Source organism: Cyprinodon tularosa, unplaced genomic scaffold (assembly GCF_016077235.1).
Source record: "Cyprinodon tularosa strain WSP-4 unplaced genomic scaffold, ASM1607723v1 ctg337, whole genome shotgun sequence".
Classification (NCBI taxonomy): domain Eukaryota; kingdom Metazoa; phylum Chordata; class Actinopteri; order Cyprinodontiformes; family Cyprinodontidae; genus Cyprinodon; species Cyprinodon tularosa.
The window spans coordinates 676,192-703,102 of NW_024039049.1; the positions used below are offsets into that span (position 1 = coordinate 676,192).

The 26,911-nt window shown below is 38.5% G+C and overlaps 1 protein-coding gene across 2 annotated transcripts in view; it reads left to right on the top strand.

The window, feature by feature from the left end:
- chst11 (carbohydrate (chondroitin 4) sulfotransferase 11) overlaps positions 1–26,454 on the top strand; it is a 111,528-nt gene extending 85,074 nt beyond the window's left edge. For both annotated transcript variants that reach the window (XM_038294244.1, XM_038294243.1), the window contains exons 2-4: positions 1,547–1,632; positions 23,741–23,961; positions 24,762–26,454. In XM_038294244.1, coding sequence (XP_038150172.1) covers positions 1,547–1,632; positions 23,741–23,961; positions 24,762–25,386 — 932 coding nt within the window. In that variant the 3' untranslated portion in view covers positions 25,387–26,454. The remainder of the gene's footprint in view (positions 1–1,546; positions 1,633–23,740; positions 23,962–24,761) is intronic.
- The last annotated feature ends 457 nt before the right edge of the window (positions 26,455–26,911 follow it).

Here is a 26,911-nt window from a genome sequence, read left to right on the forward strand (position 1 = left end):
CTATTTTTACCCATTCCAGGTAGGCAATAAAAAGTTCTACTGGATTCACTTTGTTTTAGTCTTTTTCCTGCTTCACAAAGGTAGGAAGCAGCTTGACATGAAGCCATGATGGCAATTATTTTACATCCAGGTAGGATGAAGTTCTTTATATACACACTAGAGACTGACATTTTTTCGGGAATCCCACGGGATTCCCGTGGGATGGGAGTCAGTATTAGTAACAATCACGTGACAGGATAAAACATTAACGGGAGCAGACGGGAGCGGGAACAAACCAATAGTAACTAAAAAAAATTAGGATTGATGCCAAAAAATAAAGTAGAAAAAAAATCCAGTGCTGGCGCCGCCATTTTGTAGTTTTTTTCCTTGAAGTCTACACTATAATGCGAGTCAAAAAAACTACACGACTCAAAAACCAACAGTGCTTCCGATCTGAGTTTTTCACCCGCGCTCAAAAGAAATTCAGATTCAATGTATTGGCAGAAATCTTATTGAAGACAACAAGAATGGGAGCGGTGCAGGAGCAGGAGTCATTCTGAATGGGAGCGGGAGTAATTTCACCAGGAGTGGGACGGGACAGGATTTAGATTTCTACTCTGGCCCGGGATCGGGACGGGACAGGAGTGAAAATCCACTCCCGTGTCAGTCTCTAATACACACACATCAATTTCAAACAGATGTATCGGTATCGGCCAACACTGCACAGCCAGGTATTGGGTGTCTAGGCCAAAAATTGGCATCGGTGCAATACTAGTGTGTGTGTGTGTGTGTATATATATATATAATTATTAATTATTCTCTATTGCAGTAGTTGTGCGGTTGTAGTGTGGCATTGTAAAGTCTGGTTGCAGCAGGGATGAATAACCTGCGTTAGCGCTCCTTCCTATAAAAAGGTTCTGTTCTTGACAAAGTTGAATTGTGAATTAGCCTCAAAACGCTCTGAGCTGATCAAGTTATTCTGTTTAGAGGCACAGATTTTAGATAAGGTTAGGAAGGGAATCATTCCATTGTTTTATCAAGGCCTTAGCTGTTCGCTATTAAAGTATTTTAATGCGGTTCTTTAAACAGCCGATTTTCTCCACTGATTGGAAGATCAGCAGAGCTACTGTAAAACAAGGCATCTGGTTTTTTTATGCACGAGCTCTGAGCTCATTACTGATTCAGCCAGAGAAGCAACCATCAAATCTGTCGACGATCTCTCATCTCTTTGCATATTTCTGGACCCGTTCATGTGGTTCGGCTTCGGAGCTTTGCTGGGTGCTGATTGGGTTTCAGCTCCTGACTCCAGGTCGCTTCATGCATAATTCTGCTTAAATCTTTGGCAGCCTTTTTTAATCAAAGTGTTTCTTAGAATCTAATATCAAAAACATTTTAGAAATACTTTTGACTTTTCAAAGTCAGGCTCTTTTCGTCCATTTGGCTGAAGAAGAAAAAGCCACATCAAACCGCTGATGATCATACATGGTTGAATATTTATCCCTCATGAAGATAACAGACTTCTTTTTTTCTCCTTACTGACTCTCTAACTGTTCTTCTTCTTTTCCAGTCATGCAGAAGAACCCGTTTGTGGTGGACGGCTGCTGCAGGAAAGGGTCCCGTAATTCTCTGCAGGATCTCTACAGCCCCTCACAGGTAGGAAACCAAACACCCACACACAATTCATGCATTCTCCCTCTGCAATCAATAATTAAAAAATACTTTAAAGTATCCTCCTTTGAAATACTTGGCTTAATAAAGAAAAAGACTTTCAAAGAAACTGAACATCCTGGATAGATGTTAACATGTCTGCAGCCTGTCTGTGGTCGCCATGAGCGGGATGAAAACAAAACATTCTTTATCAAATGTCTTTTGTGTTTTCTCACATTTTAATAAAGTAACAAACCTCGATGAATTTAATGAAGGAATTGTCTACTAACCTTTTATTTGGGGCATTAAAGTAAAAGAGATTGAAGACACTACATTAAATAGCACAATTCATTGAAAATAGCATAAAAAAACCCATGTTGTTCCCTGACTTCTGGGGCGCATGAAAGATGGCTGCCATCTTGTGGCGGCCATTAGCCTACGTAGCCAAACGTAACCAATGTGCTGCATATTTTTGTTCAAACCGACATACTGTTGATGTCGGGATTTCCCCTCAGAAGAATGATGAACGTATTGTTTGTGTTTTATCAACAGAATATTACTTTAGTATAAGGTCACCAGGTTTCTGATCACATTTTAATGTTTAAACAACAAAAAGCAAGTGTAAAAGCCTGGAATATGTCTCTTAACGCTGGGAAACAAAGTTCAGTGGATTGTTTTTTAACTTTTTGGGGGGGAAACTTAAATTAAAAAATATGCTGATGAAGATTCTCAGTCCTCCAGGTCATAATCATAGTCATAAAAGTTCAAAAAAATATCCACTGGACTTGGTTCCTCTCCAGGAAGCTTTCGCAATTTAAATGTCTTTTTTTTTTTTTTTTTTTACTTTTACGGAATTAAATTTAAAAATATATATTTCTTGGTTTATCTTTTTAAATTGCTATCATTATTATTTTTTCATTGTTATATTCATACTTAGTTTTTTCTTTGGTAAATTGGGAGCGTCTGTTTTGAGCTTGAAGTGAAAAGAATGAGAAACTTTTGTAGCAGTTATGTTTACAGCTTTAAATCCGTCTTTCAGGCACTTCTTGTAAAAATGAAGGAGACAAAATATATGAATGCTATTTATATGAACAGTGTTTTTGTCATTGTTTTGGTTTGAATGGTCATAATGGCCGTGGAGAAAGTGAACCTCAGTGTTGAATAGGGATGGAACGGTTTATAAAAATCGTCCAAACCGTTCGGTTCGACTGTCTCGGTTCGGTTCATGCGCTGCTCCTTTTTCTCATAGGCGAAGCATTTACACTCCAGAGCAGAAGGTGGCGGTACTGCGACCAAAGCCAACCACCAGTAGTAAACAAGAAGAAGAAGAAGCGAAGCAGCTTAGCCGGGTGTAGCAGAAAAAAATCAGGCCGTTTCTCAATTCAGAGTAATGCGAGTACGTACTGCGAGTAATGCGAGTACGCGAGTACGTACTCGCGTTCTCGTCAAGTCCGTTCTTGGCAAGAACGCAGGAAGATCAGACTTGACGAGAACGCGAGCACGCAAGCACGTATGTGTATTGGAACAGAAGCGTACTCGTGACGTCATCACATGCAACGTTCTTTAGCATTTCTTTAACAGTCAAAACTATTTATTCCCTACCCAAAACATTTTGAAAACAATATTTTTAATTTCTAAAGCTTAAAAAACATAAAAAAAATTACCGAACCGTGGGTATAAAACCAGCAATGGTGGGCCGAAATTAAAGCAAAAAAACGCCATCAGAACGAGCGCTACTTCACACATAACTAGACCGAGAGAAGTGCACTACAGACGGGGTAAATTTAGCCCTGGCTGCGGTTACCCTCGGAGGTCTGCTGGTCACTCTGGTCCGCTCATCGTCTGACTTTTTTTTATTTCGCACTAACGCTGTAAACAGGCCACACAGGGAGGCTTCAATGTATAATGTTATCGCCTCAAACGATTTCAAAGCGTACTTTTGAAGAACAACAGCAGCAGAAAAGGGAATGTTTAACTTACCACTGTGAGCGCTGTCTCCAATCAAGCTGCGGCCGCGGGGCATTCTGGGGAAGCGGTCAGTCTGAAGAACGCACAAGTCTGCTCTGATGCATGCTGGATAAAGAGGGCGGGGCGAGAACAACATCCGGGGATTTGATGCGTTCTCGATCTGGCGTTCTCGAGAATTGGAACGGTACTCGGGCTGAGGCTGATGACGTGCCACGAGTACACGAGCACACGAGAACGCTCAAGAACGCATATTGAGAAACAGCCTCAGTTGTTGTGGAGAATTGTGTGGGTATGGCGAGTGGGAAAGAACAGGAGTTGGAAGACGCGCCAGCAGCACTTTATAGGTCTGCTGTATGGGACCACTTTGCATTTAGAGTGACCTACGATGACGGCCGAAAGAAAGTTGTGGATAAAAGTGCAACAGTGTGCGAGCATTGTGCAACACGTTTTGTTTATGCTAACAGCAACATGACCAACATGTCATGCTAACCCTAAAATCCCTCATACTCCGTCAGCGCTCCGCCCCGCTGCGCTCCAGACCGGCTGCTCAAAGCAAAGCCTACAGCCTCCACTGTGGCTCCCGTCCGCTCCGCTCTGAGTTCCTTGGAGATGGTAGAGGGCATGCGCCAGATGATTAAATTCAAAGCAGCAAAACATGCGGAAATGATCCAGGGTTTCAGCGGATCATTAAAATTAATTGCAATGCATTAATTTTTTGGGGGATTTTTTCATTAATTTCATTAATTTTAATGGGATTTCCGGGAAACAATCAACATATACCGAACCGAAAACCGTGACCACGAAACCGTGAACCGAACCGTGGATTTTGTGAACCGTTCCACCCCTAGTGTTGAAGTTCCCGATGATGCAGCGTTTGGTATTAACATGTTTTTTAACCTCATTCCTGCACAATCAACCTTCTTTCTGTTGTTATTGAACAATAAAGCACAACTTCCAAAGAAAGAAATAGACTGATGTTGTTTTAAGATTTCTGACTATTAGATTTTTATCTTTATTTGTTATATATCTTTTTTTCATGTGAAATAAAATCACCATAAAGGAGAGACTTTTAATGTCAGCCTGCAGGCACTCAGGTACTTTCATCATGTTTTATAGTCAGTTAATTAAAGTGTTTTAGAAAATAATTGTAAAGAGTGAAGAGAGGAATGTGTCTGGATGCGCTTCAGCAGAAAAGACCTGCTTGGATTTTTACTCCCCCAGGAAACCCTTCAGTCCCGTTCAGTTAGTTTATAAAACCTGATGTTGCTTTTACTGTCCTTTACTGGAACGCTGATGGCATTGGCCAGAAGGAGTAACTGATGGGGTTTCAGTAAAGAACAGCAAACTGAGGCGCAGGGCTGCGTCTGCGTAGGAAGCTTCACATCATCCAGGGTTTAGAGACGAAGGCGTTTGATTAGGTGGATTTATTCCTTTTCTCTCTTTGCATTTAAACGGCGCTGGAAAGTCGAGAAAAGATGGAGGAGAAGAGATTTCAAAGGGATGATCGTTCTGGTTTGCTCTTTGATGCAGGAGGCAGAGCTGAACCTGCAAAACAAGAATAAATCCAATTGCAATAACATAAAAAGCTAAACTGTCTCATGACGTGACGAACCAGTTTACTGCAGATTTCACTAATATTCTGCATCACATCTGTTCTGGTTTTAAAAGCCCAGTTTAGACGTTAAACAGTTACTATTTATGTATTTGAATTCTGAGGAAAGGATTTTACAGGTTAGACTGACAGAGGATGTAAACAGACGGACCTTTGGAGGGAAAACAGGCTCTCTTCATGCAAACGACGGAAAACAGGCTTTAAATGTGATGATGGTGAAGATGGAAGGAGGGATGAGAAAATCTAAACAAGCGAACCACTTTCAGGCAAACTGTCCAAGTTATTCCTACAGCGGACTTTAAGACGGTAAAATAGAATCAGGACTCTAACTTTCTAGCTGATTAGATTTAAACTTTGCCAACCTGATAATGATTTATGCCTCAACAGATAAAAGCTTCTTTCTCAGCTCAGCAAGAATCTAATCTAATCTAATCTGATCTCTAAGCAATAACTAAAGTCAGTGTTTATGGAAAATGACTTTATATGCTTCCAGTGAGGTTAAGGTACCTTAGAAATTATTTTAATAAGTTTGATCTATTTTAAGTTCATCTAAATTGTTCCCCAGATGTCTATTTTAAATTTTTATGAGTTGAACACATTTGGTAGCTTGAAAAGTTCCTTTTAATTTCTCCTGACATCCTCTCATCAGTTCTAACTGATGGTGGAGAACACTGAGATTAATATACTGCAGATTACTGGGATTAATATACTGCAGATTACTGGGATTAATATACTGTAGATTACTGAGAATATTTTACTGCAGATTACTGGGATTAATGCACTAAGATTAATATACTGCAGATTACTGGGATTAATATACTGCAGATTACTGGGATTAATATACTGTAGATTACTGAGAATATTTTACTGCAGATTACTGGGATTAATGCACTAAGATTAATATACTGCAGATTACTGGGATTAATATACTGTAGATTACTGAGAATATTTTACTGCAGATTACTGGGATTAATGCACTAAGATTAATATACCGTAGATTACTGAGATTAATATACTGTAGATTACTGAGATTAATATCCTGTAGATTGCTGAGAATATTTTACTGTAGATTACTGGGATTAATGCACTAAGATTAATATACCGTAGATTACTGAGATTAATATACTGTAGATTACTGAGATTAATATCCTGTAGATTGCTGAGAATATTTTACTGTAGATTACTGGGATTAATGCACTAAGATTAATATACCGTAGATTACTGAGATTAATATACCGTAGATTACTGAGATTAATATACCGTAGATTACTGAGATTAATATACTGTAGATTACTGGGATTAATATACTGTAGATTACTGAGATTAATATACTGTAGATTACTGGGATTAATATACTGTAGATTACTGAGAATATTTTACTGCAGATTACTGGGATTAATGCACTAAGATTAATATACCGTAGATTACTGAGATTAATATACTGTAGATTACTGAGATTAATATCCTGTAGATTGCTGAGAATATTTTACTGTAGATTACTGGGATTAATGCACTAAGATTAATATACCGTAGATTACTGAGATTAATATACTGTAGATTACTGAGATTAATATACTGTAGATTGCTGAGAATATTTTACTGCAGATTACTGGCATTAATGAACTAAGCTTAATATACTGTAGATTACTGGGATTAATATACTGTAGATTACTGAGAATATTTCACTGTAGATTACTGGGATTAATGCACTAAGATTAATATACCGTAGATTACTGAGATTAATATACTGTAGATTACTGAGATTGATATACTGTAGATTACTGAGATTAATATACTGTAGATTGCTGAGAATATTTTACTGCAGATTACTGGCATTAATGAACTAAGCTTAATATACTGTAGATTACTGGGATTAATATACTGTAGATTACTGAGAATATTTCACTGTAGATTACTGGGATTAATGCACTAAGATTAATATACCGTAGATTACTGAGATTAATATACTGTAGATTACTGAGAATATTTCACTGTAGATTACTGGGATTAATGCACTAAGATTAATATACCGTAGATTACTGAGATTAATATACTGTAGATTACTGAGATTGATATACTGTAGATTGCTGAGAATATTTTACTGCAGATTACTGGCATTAATGAACTAAGCTTAATATACTGTAGATTACTGGGATTAATATACTGTAGATTACTGAGAATATTTTACTGTAGATTACTGGGATTAATGCACTAAGATTAATATACCGTAGATTACTGAGATTAATATACTGTAGATTACTGGGATTAATATACTGTAGATTACTGAGATTAATATACTGTAGATTACTGGGATTAATATACTGTAGATTACTGGGATTAATATACTGTAGATTACTGAGATTAATATACTGTAGATTACTGGGATTAATATACTGTAGATTACTGAGAATATTTTACTGTAGATTACTGGGATTAATGCACTAAGATTAATATACCGTAGATTACTGAGATTAATATACTGTAGATTACTGGGATTAATATACTGTAGATTACTGGGATTAATATACTGTAGATTGCTGAGAATATTTTACTGTAGATTACTGGGATTAATGCACTAAGATTAATATACCGTAGATTACTGAGATTAATATACTGTAGATTACTGAGATTAATATACTGTAGATTGCTGAGAATATTTTACTGTAGATTACTGGGATTAATGCACTAAGATTAATATACCGTAGATTACTGAGATTAATATACCGTAGATTACTGAGATTAATATACTGTAGATTGCTGAGAATATTTTACTGCAGATTACTGGCATTAATGAACTAAGCTTAATATACTGTAGATTACTGGGATTAATATACTGTAGATTACTGAGAATATTTCACTGTAGATTACTGGGATTAATGCACTAAGATTAATATACCGTAGATTACTGAGATTAATATACTGTAGATTACTGAGATTAATATACTGTAGATTACTGAGATTAATATACTGTAGATTACTGGGATTAATATACTGTAGATTACTGAGAATATTTTACTGTAGATTACTGGGATTAACACGCTGAGATTAACACACTGAGATTAATACACTTGAGATTATTGGGATTAATGCACTAAGATTAATATACTGTAGATTACTGGGATTAATACACTGAGATTAATACACTTCAGATTATTGGGATTAATGCACTAAGATTAATATACCGTAGATTACTGAGATTAATATACTGTAGATTACTGGGATTAACACACTGAGATTAATACACTGAGATTAATACACTTCAGATTATTGGGATTAATGCACTAAGATTAATATACTGTAGATTAGTGAGATTAATACACTGAGATTAATACACTTCAGATTATTGGGATTAATTCACTAAGAATAATATACTGTAGATTACTAGGATTAACACACTGAGATTAATATACTGTAGATTACTGAGATAAATACACTGAGATTAATACAGTATACTGTAGGTGGAACAAAGAATAAGACTGCAGACAATAGAAGCAGCTAAAAAGCGCCCGCTGCTGCATTTTTTATGCTTGTCTGTGCAGTCAGTTCATCCAGATTACCATCCTGCCTTCAAAGATTATTTCTCTGTGGGAGCCGCTCAGACCCCCACATACCGGCGCTGCGCTGTCACTGGGAATCCCCAGCAGCAGCTGCCTCAGGCCCGCTCGCCTCTCCAGGGTTTTCCCCTCCTGTTGGTGGCGGCTGGAAGTAGATGTTAGCGTTTTTCAGGTCTGTGCTACAAACTGCAGGCAGCAGGATAATAAAAGCCAACATATTCTTTTGGCAGGTTTCTACATTTGAAGTTAATTTAGGCGTTAATAAACTGTTTCAGAGGAGTGATCATAGCGCTCTGCATCAGCAGTGCTGCGTCTGACTCCCTGCCAGCTCCCAGATCAGCTTCTCTCATTGGTTGATGTGGCGCGTCCAGCAACTACAGTTACATTTTTCCAACTCAAGCAGCTGCTGCTTGTGAAACGCCTCAGATGCTTAGAAGCTCATGAGGCGCTACTTCAGCTGCTCGAAACGCGCTGCTGAACCTTGATGCATGTCAACCATAGACTTTGAGTGTAACACGCCTGATTCTTCCTTTATAATCCTGATGGTTTCTGATTTCTAGGCAAGACAAACATTGAAATCCTGAAGATCCGTCAAATTCCCAGATCTTACATCATTTAGGTGCTTTTTTTTGCCACCATTAGGGTTGTAAAAAATAAAAATCTATATTTCTTTACAACCAATACTAAGAAAGTGAATTATTCATAAATACTCATTTGGACAAAAATCTCTGCAAATGGACTCTTTTATATTTCTGGGCCATCCTCAAAGAGCAGCTGCCGACTCAGAGACCATCAGCCCCCCCCCTCCCTGCAGAAAAGCATCTGAACTGAACAATTAGCTGCATACAAATGTGACCCTTCGACAATCACTAAGCCTTGTTCAGACTATGTTCCTCAGCTGTGGAATCAAGTTAGAAAATATGTTTTTGGGGGATTTTTTGGTTCCCTCGGGGGGGGGGGGGGGGGGGGGGGGGACAGCAAGTAAGATGCTTTCATAAAGAAAAAAATGCAATAGCTTGGAGGGTTTGTCATTATGTTGTCTGTTGTACCCTGTTATTAGACTTTTCACACACAGGCGAGGCTCGTTCCTGCGCTTTGCATTCTGGTCTGCATAAATTCTACATAGATCCAAGCTGCAAACATCTGTACAGATCTATCTGGACTGGATCTGGTATCACATTGTAATTCCAAACAGTCTGACTGAAAATCCATGCATCATTTTTTCCTCGTGCAGCGGCGTTAAATGCATGAAGCTGTGTGATCATGTCGTTAGCGTGCTGACGGCTCTGAGACGGGTCTCTGAAATTAGCCTCGTCCTCCAGGGATCCGTTTGCTCTCATGATGAGTCGATGGTAACACGTGCTTCCTCTCCGCTCGCCGCTGTTCGACGGGTAGAACAAAGGTTTTTTTTACTTTTAACTGACAAACTCTTAACTTTTATTTCCTGCATTTTATTATTTAACAGACCAGCATAAGATAGCTCATAGGACTGTCCTGCATGGAGCGTTGTTCACCTTTCCACAAAACATGAACAGCCTGCTGTTTTCTGTTGTCCTTCCCACAGCATGAAGCTGCAGTAAACATTAATGTGTTGATTCCACACCAAAATAATAATTAAAAAACACTGCTTAAGGCCACTGCTGCTATTTCTTATCCTATTAGAGTTAATTGTGTCACAAACATTCAGATTAAATTTAGAGAAAAGAGGAATAGAACTGATGATGATGACATGTTGGATCGATATGGATGTGAAGGGGAGATTCTAAAAGAGAATAGAAGAACTTAATGCAGATGTATGGAAATCCCTAAAGTCTATAAATGGGCAGAAATATAAGCTGCTTGCTGCAGGTTTGTTGTTTGCTGTTTGCTTTCTGTCACTGGATCCATTCATTGCATCCCTGCAGTCGCCTTAGGCAGCAGCATCAGCTTTGCTATGAGCATAGAAATCAGCTCATGTGCTTCTTTAATATCTTTATTTTTGCTGTCGGCAGATATCAGAAGGATAGAAAAGGAGTTTTTCTGACTTCATGGTTGAGTTGCTTTATTTCTGGATTGATGTTTTAATGTTAGGATTCAGAGAGAAAACTGAAGTCATGGGGAAAAAACGTGCAAATGTCAGCATTAGAAGCGTCTCCATAAAGGATATGATATAAAAGTTATATTTACTGCAGCCATTTCAGGTCTAACAGAGGAACACATATATCATTTATATTTAATGACTGTAGATTTTATATTTTATCTCTTTGGATTATTTTTTATATTTATGGTTAATAATTTGTTCATTTCTTCTTTTAAATTGTTACATTCATTTGTGAATTTTAATACAGGGATATTAGTGATAGTAATAAGAGATTAATCGTAATTTTAGGGCTTTATTCTCATAATGTTACGACTTTATTCTCGTAGTTTATGACTTTATTCTTGTAATAATACGACTTTATTTTTAAAAATATTTTGACTTTATTCTCATAATTTTATAACTTTATTCTCGAATTGTTACGACTTTAGTCTCGTAATGTTACGACTTTATTCTTGTAATCTAACTACTTTATTCTCGTACGTTTATGACTTTATTCTCATAATGTTACGACTTTATTTTTATATAATTTTATGACTTTATTCTCAAAATTTTACGACTTTATTCTCGAATTGTTACGTCTTTAGTCTTGTAATGTTACGACTCTATTCTTGTAATCTAACTACTTTATTCTCGTAAGTTTATGACTTTATTCTCATAATGTTACAACTTTATTTTTATATAATTTTATGACTTTATTCTCAAAATTTCACGACTTTATTCTCGAATTGTTACGTCTTTAGTCTCGGAATTTTATGACTTTATTGTTGTAATTTTTTTACTTTATTCTCATAGTGTTACGACTTTAATCTCGTAAGTTTATGACTTTATTCTCGTAAGGTTACGACTTTATTCTCATAATCTTACGACTTTAATCTCATAAGTTTGACTTTATTCTCATAATGTTACGACTTTATTCTAGTAGTTATGACTTTATTCTCGTAAGGTTACGACTTTATTCTCATAATCTTACAACTTTAATCTCGTAAGTTCATGACTTTATTCTCATAATGTTACGACTTTATTCTCGTAAGTTTGACTTTATTCTCATAATGTTCCGACTTTATTTTTTATATAATTTTATGACTCTATCCTCAAAATGTTACGACTTTATTCTCGAATTGTTACATCTTTAGTCTCGTAATTTTATTACTTTATTCTCGTAATTTTATGACTTTATTCTCGTAATTTTACGACTTTATTCTCGAATTGTTACGTCTTTAGTCTCGGAATTTTATGACTTTATTGTTGTAATTTTTTTACTTTATTCTCATAGTGTTACGACTTTAATCTCGTAAGTTTATGACTTTATTCTCGTAAGGTTACGACTTTATTCTCATAATCTTACGACTTTAATCTCGTAAGTTAATGACTTTATTCTCATAATGTTACGACTTTATTCTAGTAGTTATGACTTTATTCTCGTAAGGTTACGACTTTATTCTCATAATCTTACAACTTTAATCTCGTAAGTTCATGACTTTATTCTCATAATGTTACGACTTTATTCTAGTAGTTATGACTTTATTCTCGTAAGGTTACGACTTTATTCTCATAATCTTACAACTTTAATCTCGTAAGTTCATGACTTTATTCTCATAATGTTACGACTTTATTCTCGTAAGTTTGACTTTATTCTCATAATGTTCCGACTTTATTTTTTATATAATTTTATGACTCTATCCTCAAAATGTTACGACTTTATTCTCGAATTGTTACATCTTTAGTCTCGTAATTTTATTACTTTATTCTCGTAATTTTATGACTTTATTCTCGTAATTTTACGACTTTATTCTCGAATTGTTACGTCTTTAGTCTCGGAATTTTATGACTTTATTGTTGTAATTTTTTTACTTGATTCTCATTGTGTTACGACTTTAATCTCGTAAGTTTATGACTTTATTCTCGTAAGGTTACGACTTTATTCTCATAATCTTATGACTTTAATCTCGTAAGTTAATGACTTTATTCTCATAATGTTACGACTTTATTCTAGTAGTTATGACTTTATTCTCGTAAGGTTACGACTTTATTCTCATAATCTTACAACTTTAATCTCGTAAGTTCATGACTTTATTCTCAAAATGTTACGACTTTATTCTCGTAAGTTTGACTTTATTCTCATAATATTCCGACTTTATTTTTTATATAATTTTATGACTCTATCCTCAAAAAGTCACGACTTTATTCTCGAATTGTTACATCTTTAGTCTCGTAATTTTATTACTTTATTCTCGTAATTTTATGACTTTATTCTCGTAATTTTACGACTTTATTCTCGAATTGTTACGACTTTAGTCTCATAATGTTATGACTTTATTCTCGTACTTTTTTAATTTATTGTCATAATGTTACGACTTTATTCTCGTAAGTTTGACTTTATTCTCATAATGTTACAACTTTAATCTCGTAAGTTCATGACTTTATTCTCATAATGTTTATTCTCGTTATTTTATGACTTTGTTCTCGAATCAGACTGATGCACTAATTCCTGCTGAGAGGCTTTATTTTCAACCTGACTCTTTTCTGTTACAAAAATAATACAGTTTTTGCTTATTTATAAATTTAAAGCTGTATTTTGGGTTTTCATTAGCTGTTACAGAAAAACAACCGGGTGGCTCTGTAAAGTGTAATAAATAAGCTCCGCATTTCAAACTGAATTACAGAGATAAATGAGACTGAAACTCATTAAGTTGCTTTTGTTTCTGCTGTTTGTTCGGCCTTATTGCTGATCTGAGCTTTAATGCATCTTATTTTGCTCGCGCAGGAGATGCTAATGCTTCTGCTGAGATTTTTCCAGCTCTGTTTTTTTTGTGAAGCTGCATAAATATAAAGCAGGGTTATAATTCAGCCATTTCTCTGGATAAATACAGTAAAGCAAACATTTCCCTCAACTCTTTCCTTGAGCAAAGGGAGCCTAGGCGTAGGGTCTGCAGCCTCCCGTGTGGCCAGGCTTCTCATAAATGCCATATTGGAGAGTTAATGCGCTGCCTTGGCCGTAGTAAAGGATACATTTGCCTCATAAACTGTTAGCATTGTTTAGTTTTACAGCAGAGGCTCACCTTGCTGCGGGTGAGGCATTGCCCAGCTGAACTCCAGGTGCCTCTCTGGACACTGGCAGCTTTATCCTACATGTTTAATGAATGCCTGCTCAGTGTGCGAGGAAGAAAGCCGCTTGATGAACACCCATCGATTTTTGTAGAGATGGATAGTGAGCGCAGCTAATGAACTAGCACAAGAGAGATGGAGCGCTACTTTAGGGGGGAAAAAAAAGAGAAAAAAAGTCCATCTTCAACTTAACGTAAAAACTCAGCTGCAGAGATTTGTTCTCCAACCGTCCAGCCTGAGCATGAATCATCATCAGGCATCTTCTATAAACGCCGTTCAGACAAAGGGGAGAACTACGGACGCAACGAAAGACCATTCTTACTGAACAAGCTGAGTCTGATGATAAATACACTTACAAAAACCCTCACTTTAAGGATGACTTTTTCATTTTCAGTTTACAGGCTCACTTGTTAAGACATGAGTCCTTTTGAGAGCTTCACTGGAACGTTTTTACACCAGCAGACAGCAGCTGAGCTGCCCTTTTCTGCTTTATCTAACTCTTATTACATGGAACGCTCCTCAGGGTTGGATGAAGGTCAGCTGACACAGGAAGCATTACCTGCAGCGGGTAAAAGTTGATGGCGGGTCCATTAGGCCGGGTGGTTGGATCATGTACAACTGGATGGACCTGGTGGGTGTATAAGAACATGATTATTTTATGGAAGAACATTTGCAAAGATAGGCATGTACTGTCTAGAGGCCCAACAGTGTCTGAAGATTATTAAAGCTTTTTTTTTTTTACGTATATACACTCACCGGCCACTTTATTAGGCACACCTTGCTAGTACTGGGTTGGACCCCCTTTTGTCTTTAGATCTGCCTTCATCCTTTGTGGCATTACCCTCGTGAGACCATCCGGATCTCGCGAGCTTTCAAGGTTTCACTCGCAGATCAGTCTGGAGACCGTTAAAGAAAATTTGGAGCCATTCACCAAACGAACGTCCAATCAGCGTTGGCTTTGAGGCGGGTTGAGGTGTGACGCAACGAGAAGAGCGACAGTTCAGTTTAAAGAACATGGCGGCTTCAGCCGATGAAACTAGCGTTAGCGTGGCTATCGAGCAAGTTTTATGGGAATTACAGAGTATTTCTTCACTGAAAGAAGAGCAAAACACTGCTCTGGAGGCTTTTCTCAGAGGAAAAGATGTTTTTGCTCTTCTCCCGACTGGTTTCAGCAAGAGTTTGATCTATCAATTGGCTCCTCTTCGTCGTCGCTCTGTTAGTACGTCATATGCTTGGTTGATCTGATTGGTTTATTTGGCCCGTCTATCACCAACATAGGCCAATCAGCTAACCAGTATTTTCGCCCCTTCAACAGAAGGTTTCCAGATGGATATACGGAGCAAATCCATCTGGCGGAGTCAGGTTATTGTGGCATAGCTTTAACAAGCTACTGGAAACATTCCTCAGAGTTTGGTCTTTATAAACATGATAGCATCACTCCGATGCTGGAAATGTATTTGCTGCACATCCATGGTGGGAACTTTCCATTCCACCTCATCCCAATTTAGATCTGGTGAGGCCATTTGAGCACAGTAAACTCATTGTCATGATCAAGAGACCAGTCTGAGATGATTTGCACTTTATCACATGGTGCGTTATCCTGCTAGAAGTAGGCATAAGAAGATCGGTGCCCTGTGCTAATGAAGGGATGGACATTGTCAGCAGGAAGACTCGGGGAGGTTCTTGCTTGAACAGAATTCTCAGGTGGCACTAAAGTTCCCCAATGTTCGAGACTAAGAAATACCCAGTACCTATGTGGTGTAGAAATATGGTCTTGAGAGATCTGTCAAGTAATACACAACTCTATGGTGTAACAAACCTGCATGTTATAGATGGATGACTGCTTCAAAATGACCTGATTAAAATGGTTTTATTGTCTTTCCTGTCTTTGTCAAAGTTCTCAAGGAACCTTCAACCATCAAAAACATACTTAAGCTTCTTGTCCTTTAAAACCAACTGACACTAAAGTGCTTCAAAAAGAAGCGGTAGTAAAATAAAGCAGGGTCATGTGCCGCCAATTCTCATTATCCCATGGTGGGAAGTAGGGATGCACGATATAATCGGCCCCCTATCGGTATTGGCCTTAAAACTGAATATCGGACATCGGCCACCCCACCGATATTTAACCCGATATTTGATCAGCTTCTGAGTTTCTAAAGTCTAAAAAAAAAATAAATAAAAAAATACTACTTCTTCTTCCTCAAAAACTTCTTTTTTACAGACTTAAAAACTTCTAAAGACGAGGGAAAAAATATTGATACATTAAAATATCCCAATATCTTCCTATGCTGATATATTGCCATTTAAAAACACCATATCAATCTCTTTTACTAATGAAATATTGCTATATGTCATCGTTATGCTACGAAATCCCCCGAAAATTCACGAAATTTTGCCATATTTTTATATGTTGATATATTGACGCGGTATCTATCTATTTTACTAACAAAATCTCACAAGAATTTGCAAAAAATCACGAGAGTTTGTAACAGAACGATGAAATTTCACCAGATTTTGAAAGTAAAATAGATCGATACCGCGTTTTTAAATTAAATTTGATATCAGCATATGAAAATATATTTGAGTTTATTATTTTTCAAAGTGTCAGAAATGGATAACAAAACTGCTATTTTCAATGACTACTTATTTTTGTCCAGCTTTAACATCGGTATCGATATCGGTTATCGGCTACATGAGTTTTAAAATATCGGCATATCGGATATCGGCCAAAATCCCAATATCCTGCATCCCTAGTGGGAAGTGAAGCCTGGACCACGTGCTCTGAGCTATTGGCCAAGTTAGTGTAGATCAAATCCAAATTCTGATAGGAGGTACCAGGACACTCGGGTTTTACAGTTTGTTGTGTATGAAGCTGCATAGCTGCAGATCAGGAGGGATGCCCAAGCTGAACACTTTGCTGAAAGCTCCAACAATTCCCTGGTGAGAATGAGAAATAGACCATGGAGCGAGGGGAGAAGGGGGGATGCTCTGATGAATAATATCTGCCCCTGCAGGGTGTAGATGGCAGAGTACCTCTGAATCAGTACCTGGGGAGCGAATACCAGAGCACAATGCCAGATGTTGACGGTGGCTTATGTTTGCTTTACCTCCAAACTATTTGGTTTTTCTTAAAGTCCTGCTTTGGTTTTTACTGCAGCAGTTTGTTTTGGACATGTGATGTTTGAGTCAGAGATTCATTTTGATTTTCTAAAGGTTAGAAGGAAATAAAGGGAAATAAAGGGACTGATCAGTATAGCTGTTAATCTTCCTTTAGATCTACCTCAGCTAGCAGCCATTTAAAACCGCGCCCCTCCACCTGTATCTTTCTGGAATCACTTCTTCCCTCCTCTCTTTAATCTCTCCCTTTGCAACCATCAGCGGATCAGAAGGAAGCTTTTCATTACCACCCTCACTCGGTGCCGATCCTGGGATCGTATTTCAAACTCGGAGCGGCTCTCAGGGAGAATAATGCTGCAGTGGCAGAGAAATGAATACTTGAGATATGGAAGCACGTAACTCTGCATATCTCATCACTTTTTCTTACATTCCAACAATAAATAATAGGCGAGAAGAGACTGTGGAATGCACAATGAGCTCTTTAATTAACTGATACGGGAAAATAAGACGAGCCTGTTTGTGTTTTCGATGAGGATCATGGAGGTGCTATCGGGTTCCAACACAAAGATCTTCTGTCCTGCTCTGCATCCAGAGTTTCCCAGGCAGACTGGGAGCATCGTTTCCTCTGATCTGTAGATCTGGTTGTGCAGGATGTCCTTGCTGGAAGGCGTTGAACTCCATCCCTCTGCCGCTCAGCTCTGAACTGACTGTGCTAAAGAAAAGCCTCCTTCCAGCTTTAACATGTTAGGATTGTTTTTTTTTTTTTATTCACAGTAAACATTTTTCACTGAGGCTGAAATATTTGCTTTATTCTCATTTAATTTGCAACAATAATGCATTCAACATCTACCTGGTTCAACTGAGGTCAGCATGTTTGGATGTTTTAGAGCCTGGAATGGACATCTTAGTTGCTGCTGTTCTTTATAAAAGTCCAGTCAGCAAGGAATAATCAATAGATCATTATTTATACCTAAAACTAATACGTTTGAGGTGATTTAATTAATTTAGAGTTGATCAGTAAAAAAATTAAAATACTTTTTCGTTGCGATCACCGAGTTAGTGTATTTGCTTTTATTAATACGTAGATGTTGTTGTTATTACCGAACTGCACAAACTCATGGTTAGAGGATATGCTAATGGAAATATTGACCGATGTGCAAACCCATTCTCCAAATCGGAAACTCAATTGCAGTCGTTTAAAAATTGACATGCAAAAATATCTGTGATCATTGTTGCCACATAGGAAGCCTTGGTGCGATGATAGAGGGTGGAGAGACGTCTATAAGCATCTAAACACGTTCAGTTCATTTTCCAGAGGAAAGGAATCCGAGGTAAAGAAGTATGGAGTAAATGTTGTTACAATATTTTTACAATGGAACTACAAAATAAATGGACATTTTTAAAAACTTCCTAACCTTTTGTAGGACACTCAATCAAAAACAATCACTGGGCCTAATATGGTAAGAAAATAAAGAATAAAAAATAACTTACTGACTAAAAGAAACCCAATTTTTATTTACAACATAACCCTCAAGACATTAATAATGATACAGGAACCTTTTCACTTTTAAACTTTGATTATAAGGTTTAACTTGATTTATTATTTTCTGAATTCAGGGGCGGATTTAGGAAATTAGAGGCCCTAGGCTAAGACAGGCAGGGGCCCTCTGAATGGAGAAGACAACACATCAGACAGACCCATTCTACAGATAGAGAAATGTTAATAGAATAGACATCCATGATCTGTTCTAGGTTGTGTCCCTCTCTTCTTGTCCCTTTTCTTCTTGTTTTCCTCTCTATGTTTTGTACTCAGCTGACTTTTCATGCTGTCTCTAAAGGAATGATGATGTCAATGTTCTCTGTATCTGTGGTGTCTATTGGTGCTATAGAATGTTATCCTCTTATTTATAAGTTTGTATTACGTTTAGTTTATTTCTATTTTGCTAATTATGTCATCTCAGATCACTTTATAGAGACAATTCAACCAGATCATCCAGTCAGATTGATTCAAAGTTTTCTATCTAAGGAAAACCAGCTGATTGCATCGACTCATTGACTCTTCAGCAATCCCTCACACTAAGCATGCTTGTAGCGACAGTGGAGAGGAAAAACTCCATTTGAACAGGAAGAAACCTCCAGCAGAACCAGGCTCAGTGTGAGCGGCCATCTGCTGAGGCCCACTGGGGTTCAAGGAAACATAGAAAAAGAAGCATAGATACAAAAGGCAACTATTAAAGGTGGCCTCATCAATGAAACAAACAGCCAGCCATTGAACTAACAGATTCTGCAGAGTGGGAGAATAGAGATAGAATGAAGCAGAATGATGAAAAAGGGGTCCCTATGTCCTCCAGCAGTCTAAGCCTATAGCAGCAGAACTATAGAGATAGCTCAGGATAACTGAGCCACTCTAACTAGAAGCTTTATCAAAAAGGAAAGTTTTAAGCCTAGCCTTAAAAGTAGACAGGGTGTCTGCCTCACGGACTAAAACTGGTAGTTGGTTCCACAGGAGAGGAGCCTGATAACTAAAAGATCTGCCTCCCATTCTACTTTTAGAAATTCTAGGAACCACTAGTAAACCTGCAGATTGAGAGCGAAGTGCTCTGTTAGGAACATAAGGAACAATCAGATCTCTGATATCAGATGGAGCTTGGCCATTTAAGGATTTATATGTGAGAAGGAGGATTTTAAATTCTATTCTGGATTTAACAGGAAGCCAATGAAGAGAAGCCAAGATAGGAGAGATAAGATCTCTCTTTTTCATTTTAATCAGAACTCTGGCTGCAGCATTTTGGATCAGCTGAAGGCTTTTGACTACAGTTTGTGGACTTCCTGATAGTAAAGAATTACAATAGTCCAGCCTTGAAGAAACAAATGCATTTTTCCTTTAGTCATCCATCGATTTACCAATAAACATGAACTCTTTCTGTTGAAATTTCAGTTCTTACATTCACAAAAACCTGTGAGTAAAGATAGCAGACAAATAAAATCGCAGTTTAACATAACTTATTAATGCAAAAAACTATTATTGATCAACATATATGTTGATGCATGACACTTCAGTGTCGTTTAGTCAGTGGAGTTTATGTCATGTGTTCAACTGACTCCTTTTTTTGTCAAACATGCATGAATTTCTATTTTTCTAATGTTTCCATCACAAAATTCTCTCCAGAAGCTGTCGTCCTCAATCTCCAGTGGTTGTTTCTCTGTAAGCTGTTTTATGTCAGAGCCTCGGGGTTAACGCTAAAAGGTCACATTGGTTTGGAATCACAGAAAACATGCAGGTCACAGCAAAACTGTTTTAAATTCTGTGTGAAAAACAGAAAAGTGCCCTAGAAGGAAAATCAGACCCGGGATGAAAAATTCAACAGGCATAAGAAATGGTTCTTGCAGATGTAGATCCCTCTGGCTGTCTTCATTGCACCTCTGCAGCAGCCGACTCCCACCATGCTCTGCTCCATTACAGGCTTCACTGAGAATACAAATGTGCCCCTAATAGATGACGGGTGTAAGCTAAACACTGAATGTGGGCTTCATTCACTTCTACCTATATTTCAATCATAACATTAGGTTAATATATGAGAAAAAGGCAGTCAATAAAGAGATGAGTGGGATAAGGGATGGGATTAATCATGCCTTATCTGTCTGGGTGTGCTGCCATCTTCCCCTCTTCATCTACCGATTCTTTTTTTCATTGACTTAATTCACTTTGCAGAGCTTTAATGGCTCTCTAAGTGACAGCAAATGTCTTAAGTGATCCTCTCTGTGCTTCTGAGGAAGGAGGAGGTGTCTTTGGTTCAAAATTCTCCAAACGTAAAGGAAAAATGGATTTAAAGGATTACAGCCCTCTACAAAGAGGCTGCTTTCTGAATACTGGCGGGCTGATTAAAAAGAGGTTTTCTTCTTTCCTTTGGTGCCCTGAGTTAGATTTCACCTAGAATCATCGACCACAAGGCCAACCAAAGGACAGAACGAGAAAAAATGACGTGATAATCACTGAATAATTCCACAAAATAATTATTTTCTTTTTGGCTTTAAAAATAAACATGTCCCACTAATCCACCAATAACATTAAAGGAATAGTACACCCAAAACATGATTAGCCTTCATTTTCTACTCACCCCCATGCTGAACAACACTCTGGAGTACTTTTTTGATATCTCAAATGCATCTGGAGATCTGGGAGGCTTCTTGCTGTCTGCTGACATTCAAATAATGGAGGTCTATGGCGCCCGAGGCAGAAAGGTCCATAAAAGTCCACAAAAAACGTGTCAATATTCCTCCATACTGCTCGTCCAATGTATTCCAAGTGTCCTGAGTGGGTAGCGTCCAGAATTTACTCGAAACGAAGTCATTTAGAATGTTGTTAGAGCATAAACAGTAGTGTATAGGATTTCCTAAAAGCGCGTTCACGAGTCTACGGAAACCGCGGCAGACCAAACCAGATGAAAGTGCGCATTCAGCGTCTGCTCTGCCGATAATGCAAGCGTAGAAGAAGAAATGTGCTGTTTACCTGTGCAAAGAAAGAAACAACGAAAGAAAAATGTCTGAGGACTTCAGTGTTGAGGAAGAGCATGAGTTCTTTGCCGAGCTGAATGTGCACTTTCATCTGGTTTGGTCTGCCGCGGTTTCCGTAGACTCATGAACGCGCTTTCAGGAAATCCTATACACTACTGTTTATGCTCTAAAAACATTCTAAAGGACTTCGTTCGGATGCTCAATTCCCTCCCTGCCCTGCCCGCCTTCGCCCCCCCCTGACCCCCCAATACCCCCGTCCCCCACTACTTCCCCCATTATTCACTATTTGCATCATTTGCACCACTGTTTGCACTGCAGACATCATGACTGCTACTCAGCTCATGCTACCATCTGCATTATTTGCACTATAGCCACTGTACTGTGCAGTAATAATAATTGCTGTACATGTTACAGTTGCATCGTTTACATTGACTATTTGCAATATCCATCAGGACCACTGTAATGTTACTTTGTAAAAATTTACCGTTACACTTCCCATCTGTATATTTGTAATCTGCTTTAGTATTTAAACTAGTTTGTTGTTAGATTTTTAGTTATCCGAGCAGATACCTTTATTTATTTCTATATCTTAGGTTTTTATTTCCATTTACTTATTTTTTTTTATGCTATGGTTCATTGTATTTTATTATGCACCGTGGGGTTGAGAGGACTGCAATTTCATCTGTGTTGTATGTTTACCATGTAGCACATTTGACAAAATGTTGAGTTGTCTTTAGCCTAACTGCTTTTGTTTTCTGGAATTTATCGTCAAATAAAGCTTAGTATCATTAGCATAGCAGCAGAAGTTAATCCCATAATGTTCTGACCCCACGACTGATCCCTCTAGATCAGAGGTCACATATTAGCGGACCGGTTCCGGACCCACCTGCTGGTTAATCCAGACCCAACCTGATTTAAATCATTTATAAATTATCACATCTTGTCCGACAGTGTCTAACTTCACTTGCGCCTCTTCTCCAGTTAATACGGTAAAGCCCTGGGGAGCGTCCGGCTCCAGGCTGCACGTGATCCAAATGAGCCAATGAGCTGTCAGTCTGGGTTGCTGCTGCTGCTACTTTTAGACACAGCAGGCAAACCTGTGGCAAGCCGGGCGATGGGAAAGAAGGAGAAGACCATGAGAAAAAGAGAGCAGAGAAAGTGTGGACTGCTGGAAGAACTGCGGTGAACTGGTGAAAGAAAAGTGAAATGGCGTGCTCAAAGATGACCCTGCACATTTAGAGGATGTTTGGCTCAACCTGCTGCTGTGAAGCAGGATTCTCCACCATGAACAGAATCAACAATAAATCTGGATCCAGGCTCAAAATGAGCTCCTTGATATGTGCTTGAGAATGGCTTAGTCTCCGGTTAAACCCAGGTTTAAAGCCTTGCAGGGCAGCCTAAAGCCCACTGCCAACATTAAGACAGAAAAAAGAAAGAAAAAACAGTCAGTTCAGGTGTTCTATAAAGAAAAAATCAGTCAGGGAATTGTCTGCATACCAAACTGAAAGATTGTTGTTCTCTACTTCAAAAACAGTTTAGATTTTAAAATGGAAAAATTTTCTATTTTTTTATATTTTATATTTAAAAATTCAATGATTAACATGGATACATAAATACCTCATTTTATTTCACTGTTAAATTCTGTTTAAAGTTGCGCATTACAATTAAAAACATCTCCGGACCTTTACTGGTTGTTGATTTTTAATTGGTTACTTCGCTTTAGAACCTCATTGAAATTCATCAAATAGGTCTAAATCATTGCATACAGTCAATGCTGATGATGATAATGAATTATTTTCTAAACATTTCAATAATTCTTTTTTTAATCAATCTAAGCAAAACTGGTGAAGTTAAAATATATATATTTGTATGGATTGACGAAGAAATATGCTGCACTCTCTGACCAATGGCAGATATTTTGACACAGACCGTTAACTAACAAAGCAGGAAGTATAATCTATTATTTAATTAAAGCCATTTGTTAGAAAAGCCACTTTTACAGAAACATTTAGATTGGTTTTATTAGTGTTTGATCAAACATTTGGTGGATATTCTGAACAGGATATTCAAACAGCCTGGTTCCAGCTGGGAGCATAGATATACTTTTATAGAAGGCCCTTCTGAATGCAGATCTCTCTCTTCCTCTCCTCATAATTTGTGCAGTTGGACCCATCGGCCCTCCACCAGGCCAGGAGAGACCAGGTGATGGATGCTTGCAGGGTTAACAGTGCTTCCAGTCGTAAGCGGAGGGTCCTGACACCCGGAGACCTCAGAAACCTCGTGGTGGACGACGACCATGAGCTCATCTACTGCTACGTCCCCAAGGTGGCCTGCACCAACTGGAAACGCGTCATGATGGTGCTCACCGGCAGGGGCAAATACAGGTGGGAGGCAGATTTTAACTGGACCAGATGGCATTTCATTATTCACACAATGTTTAATCAACTTTTTTAGTCGAATCAAGTTTTGATTTTAAAGAAGTCAATCTTGATGTTGTGACATTTAAAGGGGAACGCCATTTTTTTACATTGGGCCCTTGATTTTCCGTTATTCCATCATGTTCTACTCACCCATATGAGTTTAGTGTCATTTGGAGCCGTTCTGAAGATATTCCGTTAGGTTATATCCAGTAACGTCTTCCTATGGGCAACGACTTGAAGGCACAAACTAAACTGTTCATCATTTATTCTTTATGGTACGCCAGCATTCAGAACATGGAGGCCAATCACTGTCCTCCAGACATCCGCCGTTATTTTTTTTATATTTATATGTTTATAAAACAAAGCGGCGCGTGTATGACGTCATACGACAAGTTGACTGCCCATAGGAAGACGTTACTTGGATATAACCTAACGGAATATCTTCAGATCGGCTCCAAATGACACAAAACTCATATGGGAGAGTAGAACATGATGGAATGACATAATATCAAGGGCCCAATGGGAAAAAAACGGCGTTCCCCTCTAAGCGTCTCACTGGTGTGATAACATCCCCAAATGGGACCTCTGCTATCCAACAAAGCCCATTCTGAGATTAATTTAAAGCAATAGATAATTTATAATTTTTATTTTTTTATAAACTTGTGACTTTATCCTATTTTAAACTAGGCTATGCTTACAGGATGTGCAGGGATCTGAGTTGCCCAGTAATTGCATCTCCTTGTCCTTGTGCCTTTCCTGCGCAGTGATCCCATGGAAATCCCCGCTAATCAGGCCCACGTTCCTTCCAACCTGAAGACGCTGAATCAGTACAGCATCGCCGAGATCAACCATCGCCTCAAGAACTACTTCAAGTTCCTCTTTGTCCGTGAGCCCTTTGAGAGGCTGGTCTCTGCTTACCGTAACAAGTTCACCCTCAAGTATAATTCCTCCTTCCATAAGCGCTTCGGCACCCGGATCATCAGACGCTACCGTAAGAACGCCACCCAGGAAGCCTTGGTCAACGGCGACGATGTCAAATTCAAGGAATTTGTTGATTACCTGGTGGACCCGGCCACACACCGCGGTCGCCCTCTCAACGAGCACTGGCAGACAGTTTACCAGCTTTGTCATCCGTGTCACATCCACTATGACATGGTGGGCAAGTATGAGACCCTCGAAGAGGATGCCAACCACATATTGGGGCTGGTGGGTGTTGGCGAGTCCCTGCGCTTCCCAAGCTACGCCAAGTCCACCCGTACCACAGACACCATGACTGCTCAGTTCTTCAGCAATATCAGCGCTCAGCAACAGGTCCAACTCTACCAGCTTTACAAAATGGACTTCCTCATGTTCAACTACTCTATTCCCAGCTACCTGAGGCTGGACTGAATGACAACAGAGCTGGTACTCTGACAATGGCTGCCTTGTTTGCAGAAAGCCAACAAAATGGGTGAAGGGAAAATTTGTTGGGAAGAGAACTTGATTTTGAACAAACTGTAATTGTGCTTTGTTGGTGTTGTCTGCAAACGGATATTTAACCAGTCCTGAAGGATTGGAACGACGCATGCTTCTGTGGGCGTTTAGCTGAAGGATGTTCACACCAGGAGCACTGATTTAACAGGAATGTGGGTTAAAAGTAACCCAACACCTACATAAACTGACATTTCTGGGTGAAGCAGGTCTTCAAGAAGAACTTCTCTTCAGAAGATGAACTCAATGGAGGGGATTCTTCTGATTATATTTACGACATCCGAGGCTGCGGCGGATCCTGCAAAGCAAACAGCAGCCTAACACTGACTCGAATGCATTGCGAGAGCTAAGCTCATCCTTTTTTCCCCCCTAATCTTAGAAACTCCGTCAAATTGTAAAGCAGTTCTTGTCCTTTGCTGCACAGTCAGCATGGGGAGTTAATTCCCCTTACCTACCATCCATTACATCAGATTCACGTCAGGAGAAAATTGGCTTATCACATTCTCAAGGGTGCCTTATAAAATACGGCTCCTTCTTTTACAACCATGAACTCACCAGCTGTAACTATAGCCTTCAGTCATGTGTTTTACCAAAGTCAGTTTTACCACCAGATCGGGACGTTGGCTATGCAGAACTCATTTCCACAAGACTTTGAAGAATCCGTCAATTCTCTTCCTGCAGATTGATCCGAACGGCCAAACCCCTGAAACATTTCAAGAAGCTGGATGTAGAAAAGAACAGGAAGCGTGAATCTGATTAGCATCCTAAAAGAAATGAGACGAGGTTTCAGAAGAGTGATAGTCACTGGATGCCACCATGCCCCTCGTAGGGGCCCAGTGGACACAAGCAGGAACACACCCAACAGCCGAGCTACCAGTCAAAGATATATTTAAGTAATCACACCTTTTGCCGTCTTTCTTATATTTTGCTTCTGTTGTCTTATGAAACGTTGCTGCAAGCAGCAGAAATAAAACCGTATTTAATTAACTTTGCTGTCTGGATTAAGAGTGATTTGAAGTGCTTATTGAACCACAGAAATCCTTTCTTTTTCTACAGCTGAGCCTCTGTTGCCCCCCATACAGCAATTTATGAGGTTGTTCTCAGTTGCAGCTGGCTGTGTGCAGTCTTCAGGTCCTTGACGCCACTCAGAGTGGAGTTTCAAGGCTTTGTTTGTGAAGATTAATGGGAACCGCCGTTGAACAGCCTGGAAGATAACAAGCTATAGCAAACCCACAAGGCTATAGTGTACGTTTTTATTACTAACAAGGGAGAGGTTCTGGTGGAGGTTGGATCTAACCAGGTATCTATTATTTTGTTTCAGTCTTTGAAAATGACAAAAATGATCCTGTTACTAGCCTTTTCTTATAAGTAATAGTAATTTGATAAAAGTCAAAAATATTTTGTTGATCTCAAAGGAATATAGAATGTTTTTCTAAGTCATATG